Source organism: Cyprinodon variegatus, unplaced genomic scaffold (assembly GCF_000732505.1).
Source record: "Cyprinodon variegatus isolate N-32 unplaced genomic scaffold, C_variegatus-1.0 Scaffold1528, whole genome shotgun sequence".
Lineage (NCBI taxonomy): Eukaryota > Metazoa > Chordata > Actinopteri > Cyprinodontiformes > Cyprinodontidae > Cyprinodon > Cyprinodon variegatus.
In genome coordinates this window covers 69,127-79,009 of record NW_015151981.1, presented here as the reverse complement: position 1 = coordinate 79,009, position 9,883 = coordinate 69,127, and the positions used below count along the sequence as shown (strand labels likewise).

Below are 9,883 nucleotides of genomic sequence, written 5' to 3'. Positions count from 1 at the left end.
TTCTGGTGTAGGAGTAGCCTTTGTGGTTGTTGATGGTTCAGGAGTTGTAGGTTTCTCTGTCGAGGAAGAAATGACCTTTGTGGTTGAGGACTGCTCTGTGATTGTCGTTGATGGTGTTTCAGGTGTAACTGTCACTTTTGTTGTAGTGGATGATTTCGGTGTTGTTGTAGATGTTGGTGTAGTGATAGACTTGGTGGTTGTGGATGGTTTGGAAGTTGTTGTAGGAGGTGTACTGGTTGGAGCTGTAATTCTTGTTGTTGTAGGTGGCATTGGGGTTTCTGGTGTAGGAGTAGCCTTTGTGGTTGTTGATGGTTCAGGAGTTGTAGGTTTCTCTGTCGAGGAAGAAATTACCTTTGTGGTTGAGGACTGCTCTGTGATTGTTGTTGATGGTGTTTCAGGTGTAAAGGTCACTTTTGTTGTTGTGGATGATTTTGGTGTTGTTGTAGATGTTGGTGTAGTGATAGACTTGGTGGTTGTGGACGGTTCAGAAGTTGTTGTAGGAGGTGTACCGGTTGGAGTTGTAATTGTTGTTGTTGTAGGTGGCCTTGGTGAAGTTTCACATGATACTGGACAGCATACCCTAATTTGGTAGTCAAAGCACTTTCCTGGGCGCAAAGGCTGGTCTTCTTTTTTACAGATTAATCCATATTTTATATCACAACTTACAACCTGTGCATTTTCCTGTACAAATTGGTCAAAATCCATTTCTGGTACAAGTGCTGATTTACAATCAATTTCAGTCGGATTGTCACATATTTGTTTACCACCTTTTTTGATATTTTCGTATGTTTCCCAGTCACTTTTGTCTGTCTTTGGATTATGGACATTGTACCAGTCAGACCACTCACAAGTTGAAATACATGGCGTTGTGACTGGAATTGGTTTTGTGGTTGTGGATTGTTTTGACATAGTTGTAGTTGATATTTTAGGGGGAGAAGTTATTTTTGTCGTTGTTGGTGGTTCAGAAGCTGTTACATAGGGGGTGGTGTGTGGAATTGTGGTTTTTATTGTTTCACTTGTCTCTGTGGTTTCTGGTGTAGGAGTAGCCTTTGTGGTTGTTGATGGTTCAGGAGTTGTAGGTTTCTTTGTCGAGGAAGAAATTACCTTTGTGGTTGAGGACTGCTCTGAGATAGTTGTTGATGGTGTTTCAGGTGTAAGGGTCACTTCTGTTGGTGTAGGTATTGCTGTGGTTGTAATTGATATTTCAGGGGTTGTTGGCAGTGACGAAGGTGCAGTTGTTGTCTTTGTAGTCGTGCTTTGCTCTGGGGTTGTAGGATATGGTGTTTGTTGAGTAGAGGTTGATCCCTCAAAAGTTGTAAGTGAGGGTGTAGATTGAGCTTTGGTGGTTGTTGACGGTTCTGAGGTTATAATAGGGGTTTGAGTAGTAAGAGTTGTAGCGTTTATGGTCACGGGTTGTTCTGGGGATGTTGTGGGAGAGGGTGTAGCTTTTTGCGTTGTTGGTTTAACAGAGGGAGTTTCTGTTGGCACTGTTGCACAGGGTTCATTTATGTGTATCACAGTTGAATTAATGCATATTGCATAGTAGCACATTCCCATGTTGTCTGTCACATTATAAATCACATCATTATCTTCATATATAGTCCCATTGTACAAGCAATAGGCACATTCTTCCACGCATGTTTGAGTCTTCTCATCAAAAATTGGTTTATCTTCTGGGCATACAGGATAACAACCTAGAGAAAACATAACAAAATATAGCATCTTATATAGATGCGCTTTCAACGTAATATTAGTCATTAAATGGTATCCTTACCCTCGAGATTGGGTATTGGATTGTTACAAATTCCTTGTGGGTTTAAACAAGTCTTGTAACAAGGTGTGTGGCAAGGACTGTAATGCCATGTACAATCTTCTGGGTTGTTATAATAATCACAAAAAACAGCTGAAATGAAAAAAAAAGAAGTAGGAGAAGTTAGTTACATTCTAGGTAAAAATATATACCTTTGAATTGTTAGAGTAGAGAGGAACTGTAGAATTTATTGTAGGCTTTTTTTAGGACAAAATTTACAACTCTGTCTTTGGTTATGGGGGGTGCTGGAGGGTGGTCTCTGAGTGTTTTTGCCTTTAGGCCTAGCAGATTGGGCTTTTTAGCACCCCCTGGCTGTGGTTCAAAACAGGAATCTATCATTTTACTGGGAAAATTGAGCACACAGTTCAAACCACTACAACTAAAAACCACCAGTGATGGCCGAAATCTTGGTGTCATTATTATACCTGAACCTTAAGAGGCATATAAAGGCAGTCAGCCCTTTATCAGCTGAAGAACATCTCCAGAATTAAAGGACTAATGTCCAAGCAGGATTTAAAAACGTCAGTGACACCTTTATCTTTACTGCAACAGTGTAAAGTCTACCAGATAGCAGTAGCTGATCCAAAACGTTGCTTCCCGTGTTCTCACAAGAACTAAGAGCTTATCAGCACAGTTGTGAAGTTCTTAAACAGGATTTCAGTAGCCCAGAGAATAGACCTGAAAATCATTCTCTCAGTTTAAAAATTGATCAGCACTTAAAAACATAACAGATATGTTAACAGGTTTGGCTGCCCTTCCACGCTGCAAGCAGGCCAAAAGCCATGGCCACCGCCACTGCTCCCAAGGTCTAATTGCCCACCTCTGAGCTCAAACCTTCCACCAAAGCTCAAAGAACTGCGGTAGCTGAGAATTACTTCATAGATAAGAAACCTTTATTCTATGGAAGAAAAACATTGGATTCTGCCTTTTTTTTTGTACACCAAATTTTAAACACAGATTTTTTTAACATTGTATTTTAAACTCTGATTTTATTAGCAACAAATTTTAAAATTTTAAAGTATTTTTACAAATGAAGTTCCTTACTCTGAATTTTTATCTGAAGAACAATCAGCTGCAAAATATTCAGCTGCAGGGTGGGCCCAACCGATTCTGATCACTTACTGATCGATATACCCAACTCCACTACTTCCTGAACTTAAGCCAGCTTCTTATTGTCTTTTATTACTTGACAGACTGAATAATCCAGGCGTGTCCAGCCATTCTTGCCATGGTAACTGAGGTCACAAACACCTGGATTATCAGTTTGACCAGTAATATAAGAAAGAAAGCAAAGGAGCCAGCTGAAGTTCAGGAAGTAGCGGAGTTTGGCATATAGCCTATTGTAGTTTGCAAGTAGTTTAGAAGTGCTTATTTTAGATTGCTTGTATACCTGTCTTAAAATGTACGGTATACTGGAGCTTGGTTAGTGGAAGGGCTTGCAAAGGGCTTTGAGAATCTTGCTTTAATTTTCCCCTAAAAAACTTGACATGGTTGTTGTGAAATTAAGGACTAAATATAAACTAATTAGCAAAGATCTCTACAAAGTTTCCCTCAAGTAGGAAATGACAAACCAGCAATTGTTTTTGAAAAAGTATATTTATATTGTGTGACAGTGGGTGCTTAAAAAAACGAAATCCTTGGCAAATAATTTCATAGTTTACTCACGACAGATGTCAGGGGTTCTCCATGCAACACAAACGCCAGCCTCGTTACAAGCCTGAGCGTAGGCTGCTACAGCTGAGCAGAAACACTCACAGTCTCCTCCTGTGTCGCAGGCACATGAGTCTTTCACACAGTTTTCATAAAATGGGCGGGGATCAGTCTATTTGTTCACAAAAGAGAAAACATTCATTAAAAAGTTTTTTGGATATCTGAGTTAAAGAAACACCTCCAAGTGTTGCAGACCTTGTTATGGCAGTCTTTGAATGTATCGCCTGTTATGATGCTACACATCATTTTTGCCCAGTGATGTCTCATGGGTGCAGCTACACAGGAATCCACATTCTCTTCCACATCTGGGCAAGTGCTTGATGCTTTCCAACTGTTTGCAAACTCTAGTGAGTTGCTGACCATCATCTGACCCTGGATGGTGTAGTCATTCAATCCATTTCCATCAAAATTTCCACACAGGCCACAGACTTCACCCTGTAAAACAGTCACAAGGCTAGTCACCCTCACAAACTACATTTTCTGAGAGATGGGTTTGTTAAACTGGAAAAACGGTCTAGAAATAAGTTAAAAAATTCTTAAATTAAGTGTATTTATGCAGTTGACATCAGACAATCCAATTGTTTTTTCTCTTTTAAGTATAGATTGTCTTGTTCCATTCACAACACGTCTCTTTTACCTCCTCAATCCAAGAACAAATGCACTTATTTTAAGAAAAAGTGACTTTTGTACCTTTCAATTTTTTCCAGTGTACCTATTTGTAAAAGATTTCTGTTATTATTAATAAACATTGAATGTTATTTACACTGTGCTGAGGCTCCAGAAGAATGCGAACAGTTGTTTTGCGATCCCACAACAATGCCAAGCCGATGTCAGATTCTACCACCAGGTACAGGCCGACCCTCCTTATTCTGTGATGAATCAGAGGACCCTGTCCCAGATCTTCTTCTTCGTATTTCCCCTTTGTTAGTTTGATTTCTGTGCGCTAAAAAAGAAGAGATTTTTATATCATTATCTATACAAACTAAACGGCTTAAAAAGATAATTCAGATGATTTAGACTAAGTGGGTTATTATATATTTTTGTCTTACCCCAAGTTGAATTCTGACAGTTTTAGAGCAGGTGGTGCCTGTAGAACCACACGGTATGTTTTCTGTGATAATCCCAAAGTTGTTCTCCACTGTTTTATTCCCACATTTATTCTTAGAAAAGAAACATTTTGTTAAGTGTTTGTTTTTAAGCACAATAAAAAGAAATGCATCTTACTGAGAATACAAACTTTCAAAGCTCAACTATACTGTCAACATATCACCTGTCAAACAATATAATACATTTTGTGCATGCCTTATTACTGATTATTTGTCATTTTGCAAACAAGTTTTGATGCCTCAGTTTTAAATGTTTTATCTCATATCTGGTGGGTGAAATCTATAACTTTTTTTTAACTTTCTTTTTTGGGTCTCGATAAAAACAAGTCTTTTTCGTGGCACAAATCAGGTCACATCGATGAGGTATGTGTGGCTCCCTTGTAAGGTTTATGTGTATTGGGAGTTTAATGCATGGCCCACTTTAAAATCAGGAGAGACACAACAAACATTTTGTTTTACTTTTCCCCTAACTTGCTGATCACCTCAAAATCAAATCATAGAAATTCACTGCTCCCAAGTGACCAAATGATAATAGGCAGAATTAATTAGAAAGTAAGTCAATCTGCTTCTTGTTGGAGGAAGGCCAAATATTTAGCAGGCTGAGCTCAGTGATGACTGAATCTTAGTTATTACTGCTATCGCTGTAATATTTCAGTAGCACCTGCATTTGCTTTGACTTAATGCATCCACTGTGGAATTCCACAGGGCAGTTGCCTTGGGCCACTTTTATATGCCATCTTCACAAATGATCTACCATTAGTATTAAAATATGCTAAATTAAAAATGTATGCAGATGACACAACTGTCTATGCATCTGCAAAATCAATATCTGAATTAACTTCCATTTTAAATAAGGACTTAAAAATTGTAGAGCAATGGGTTTTAGATAATAAATTAGTTTTGGACATCTCAAAGACAAAAACTAGTACTTGGTTCAAACAAGTCTCTTAAACACGACCCAAAGTTAAATTTGTTAATAAATTTGTTAATAACAGAAGCTAAGCTTCTTGGTGTCTATTTGGATAATAAACTGTCTTGGTCAAGTCAGACTGAAGCTGTTGTAAAGAACACTGGCAGAGCTTTAGCTATATTGAGAAGATGTAGCAAGTTTTTGCCAGCTGATTTGACTAAGCTTATCGTAAGAACATTAATAATTTCTCAACTTGACTACTGTCAAACAATATGGTCAAATACAAAAAGAAACAATTTAGAGAAACTTCAAATAATGCAGAATAAAGCTGCCAGTGTAGCATTAAATTGTTCTTACAGGACCAGTATAAATACCATGCATTCCAATCTAAGCTGGCTAAAAGGCACTAGCTTCGCTATTATTCTCAATGTGGAAAATCTTAAAAGTCCACTGTTTCTGTTTGTTCAATTTAAGAATAATTTGGACTCTCATGGTTAAGCCACGACACATGCAGCTGAAGGACGATTTGTAATTTCTAGGGCGAAAACAAATTTTCTTAAATGCAATGAAAGAATGGAACTCATTGCCATTAATTCTCATAAAAATTGTACATAAATCTGCTTTTAAAATGCGACTTAAGAAGTTTTTAGGAGCAACTTATCTATAAATGAAATATTCCAATTTATTGTAACTTATTCATATAATGTTAAAATTTTAAATTGTTACTTTCCCCTTTTCTATGAAGTTCAGTCTTATTGATATATATATGATATTTGTCATCTGTCAAACATGCTCATGAATTTGCATTGTATACTGTATTTTAATGATGTGGACCCCAGGAGGAGTAGCTGGGTGTAAAGCACAGCTAATGGGGATCCTAATAATAAATAAACAAATAAACAAATGCATATCTTACTGACTTGTTAGAGTTTTAAAATTATGAGTTGCTAAAATTATTCCATTTGTCTTAGCTCATCTTGAGACCAGATTTCATGTAAGCTATAGTATTAGATCTATAGAAAAGGAAAGTTGAAGCATTATGAGTCTAAATTAGCAACTGAAATACAAGGGAGATTCATAAAAGTGAGTTGCGGTATTGATGTTTTCCTAATTTCTGTGCATCTACAATAACTAGATCTAGACTGAAATGTGACTTTGATTGAATCCAATCCATAGTCTGAAATTTATTTTTTGTTTACAAATGTCAAGTAACTTATTACTTACTCCGCTTTAGACTCTACAATGTCTATTTTTTGATCAAAGGAATAGTGAACAGAGGAATAATCTCAGACGCATTTATTTTGGATCAATTTGATGTTCGTTTGATTTACCTTAACAGCAACATATGCACATTCTCCCTGAAATCCATAGGTCCGCTGATCAAATGTGCTGTAGTGCCCACTTCCATAAATAACGCAGGTTCCTGGACATTTTTTCTCAGTACACTCCCATCTCCCACTTTTACATGTGCTAGATTTCAGGAATATTATGAAAAACGCCTTGAATTAATTTGTATAAATGACAGGTACAATTATAAAAACTGATTGAAAAGATATGCTTTACAAATTCTGCGTTGCTTTTAAAACACTGGCTTACCAGGTGTTGCACTGGTTTGGAATTTTTGCTCCTGCACCATAAATACGTCCATCATGCTGACATGTACATTCAGTTTCTTTCACACAGGAGCCTTTTCCGTCCTCCAGGAGACCATCTGGACACCGACAGCCAGACTCACACTCTGTAGAGTCCTGGAAGGTGAAAATGATTTAGAAAATATTCTCCCTCACTGTAAAAAAAATCTAAATCTATATAAGTCATTTCTTCTTAAAATAAGTGCATTTGTTCTTGAATTGAGAAGGTTAAAGAGACATTTTGCCAGTGGAACAAGACACTTTACATTTAAAATAAGAAAACACAATTATATTGTCTTATTTCAAGTGCATTTTATCTAAATATCTTATTCTAAGAGTAGAAATACTCATTCCATTGGCAAATCATTTCATGTACCTACTCAAATTAAGGGTAAATACACTTAATTTAAAAAATTTCTACTTATTTCTAGATTGTTTTTCCAGTGCTTATTTTATACACTGGAAAAACGATCTAGAAAAAAGTAAACATTTCTTAAATTAAGGGTATTTTCCCTTAATTTGAGTAGGTACATGAAATGATTTGCTAATGTAATGAGTATTTCTACTCTTAAAATAAGATAATTAGATAAAATGCAATTGAAGTAACACAAAGCTATTGTGTTTTCTTATTTTAAATGTAAATTGTCTTGTTCCATTGACAAAATGTCTCTATTGCCGTCTAAATTCAAGAACAAATACACTTATTTTAAGAAAAAAAAATGACTTTTTAAGTGTATTTATGTATTATGCTGTGGAACACGCCTGGTGTTTACATGGCAATTAATAATTCACAGATATATCTGGAATAACACTGAACTTTTGGAGGTTTGGTGATATTTGCAATAATTACTCACACATTCATCACTGTCCAGATTTAAACAGGTTTTAGCACACTGCAGTCCGAGGTCTCCTGCAGATGCAGAGGAACAGTCGAAGAAGACTTTTGGAAACGGACATACTATAAAAGAAAAAAAAAAGGTTTCTTTACACTAGATCAAACAAATGAGGGAGCTATTGAAGGAAGAGGACAGTAGAAAACAAACTGACATGATGAGCGGCTTCTCCAAGAATGACAATGAAGAATTCCATTGGTGCAAACACTTTGCAAAGAAAGGAAAAATAATGTAAGATACACACATGATATTATGCGAATAGAAAGGAAATGTACATCAAGTTTTCACTTTCTCACCAGTGATCATCTCTGATGTTGATGGATTTTCCTGGCTTAACGTAAACGCCGTTATGGTAGCAGGAACATTTTTCCATTGGGATGCAAATACCGTTTTCATCCATGAAGAGCCCCTCAGCACAGGCGCAGCCATCGACAGGCAAGAAGTCGGAGGTGCAGCTCTGCTGATCTGAGCTCAAAGATCTGCATGTCAGCTGGCACCTCTTGTTTGTGTAAGAGAAGGTCTGAGAAGCTGGGCAGCTTTTTGTGTACGTATCTGTTGGATTATGAGAAGATGATTGCTCAATAGTGTTACAGCTTACAAATAAAGGGGGGTAAATATTATAGAAACGTTTATCTAAAATATTTTTTCTGGTTCACAAAATATAGATTTATATTCTTACCACAAACACTCTCTTTCCAGTTTGTTACAAAGACTCCCTTTTCTGCACAAGCTCGGGCGTAAGAGGAGAAGACCGCACACAAACAGGCCTCACTTTTCTCGCAACTACAGGTGGAATAAATGCATCGCTGCAGAAGACAGAAAAATATGTTTTAAAAAAAATACTGTTCTATTAAATATAACCAGCAGTATGTATTGAAATCGGAAATATGGTTCATGCTCCAGTTTTTGCATCGTTTTTTAAACAAAAATGCTTGTAAACTCAAATAAAAACACGATAAGTTTACATTGGACTCAAATTACAGTTTTATATACCTTTATTTTATTTGTTAAATTGAAAAGCAAACAAATAGAGGCTAGAAAAGACTGCTATAGGCTTGGCTGCCGTTCAGGCACTAAACATGATGACAGTTAGAAATGGGACTATTTTTGTACCTTATAAAACATTTCAGGATCCACCATCGATCGGCATGGAGCGAATGTACTGTTTGGGCTCAGGAATAAGGAGCACCAGTGCTTAGCATAGAACTCTGAGGAAAAAAAGATGTTATATAAGACATGTACCGGAAAGGAACTAAGAACAGCACATTTTTCTGCACACAGCAGCAACTAAAACAAAAGCAGAAAACTTATTTACCATTTTCCAAACTGAGGGAACACGGGTCATCAAGTCTCTCCTGTCTGTCTGAACACATAAGGTTTGCCTTCCAGGAGTTACTGAAGCTTGCTGCCGTTCCCTCCACGATCCCCTGGGGGGTCTTCATTTCATCACTTAAAATCATGTTGAAGTTCCCACACAAACCTGAGGACAAAGATTAAATTATCTTTAAAGAAATGAAACTGTTTTTTCATTGAATTGTGTGTGGCTTTTTGTTTTGCTTTTGTTTATCTTTGGGAAAATATAAACTTGACACAATCAAAAATATAATTATGTTTTATTGGAAGTAAATCCTTGTTACACTGCAAAAAATGGATATCTAAATTAGTCATTTTTTTCTTAAAACCTATGTGTGTGTGTTCTTTGATTAAGGAGGTAAGTGAGACACTTTGCCAGTTGAACAAGACAACTTACATTTGAAATAAGAAAAAACAACTGCATTGTCTTATTTATAGTGCATTTTATCTAAATATCTTATTTTAAGAGT

General features: G+C 36.5%; 1 protein-coding gene across 1 annotated transcript in view; it reads right to left on the bottom strand.

The window, feature by feature from the left end:
* Positions 1-118: 118 nt before the first annotated feature.
* Positions 119-9,883, bottom strand: part of LOC107103786 (mucin-2-like) — a 17,215-nt gene continuing 7,450 nt past the window's right edge. The window contains exons 13-21 of the mRNA XM_015403611.1: positions 9,376-9,540; positions 9,174-9,268; positions 8,740-8,866; positions 8,357-8,612; positions 7,218-7,284; positions 4,284-4,463; positions 3,716-3,955; positions 3,476-3,632; positions 119-294 (exon numbers count right to left, since the gene is read on the bottom strand). Coding sequence (XP_015259097.1) covers positions 119-294; positions 3,476-3,632; positions 3,716-3,955; positions 4,284-4,463; positions 7,218-7,284; positions 8,357-8,612; positions 8,740-8,866; positions 9,174-9,268; positions 9,376-9,540 — 1,463 coding nt within the window. The remainder of the gene's footprint in view (positions 295-3,475; positions 3,633-3,715; positions 3,956-4,283; positions 4,464-7,217; positions 7,285-8,356; positions 8,613-8,739; positions 8,867-9,173; positions 9,269-9,375; positions 9,541-9,883) is intronic.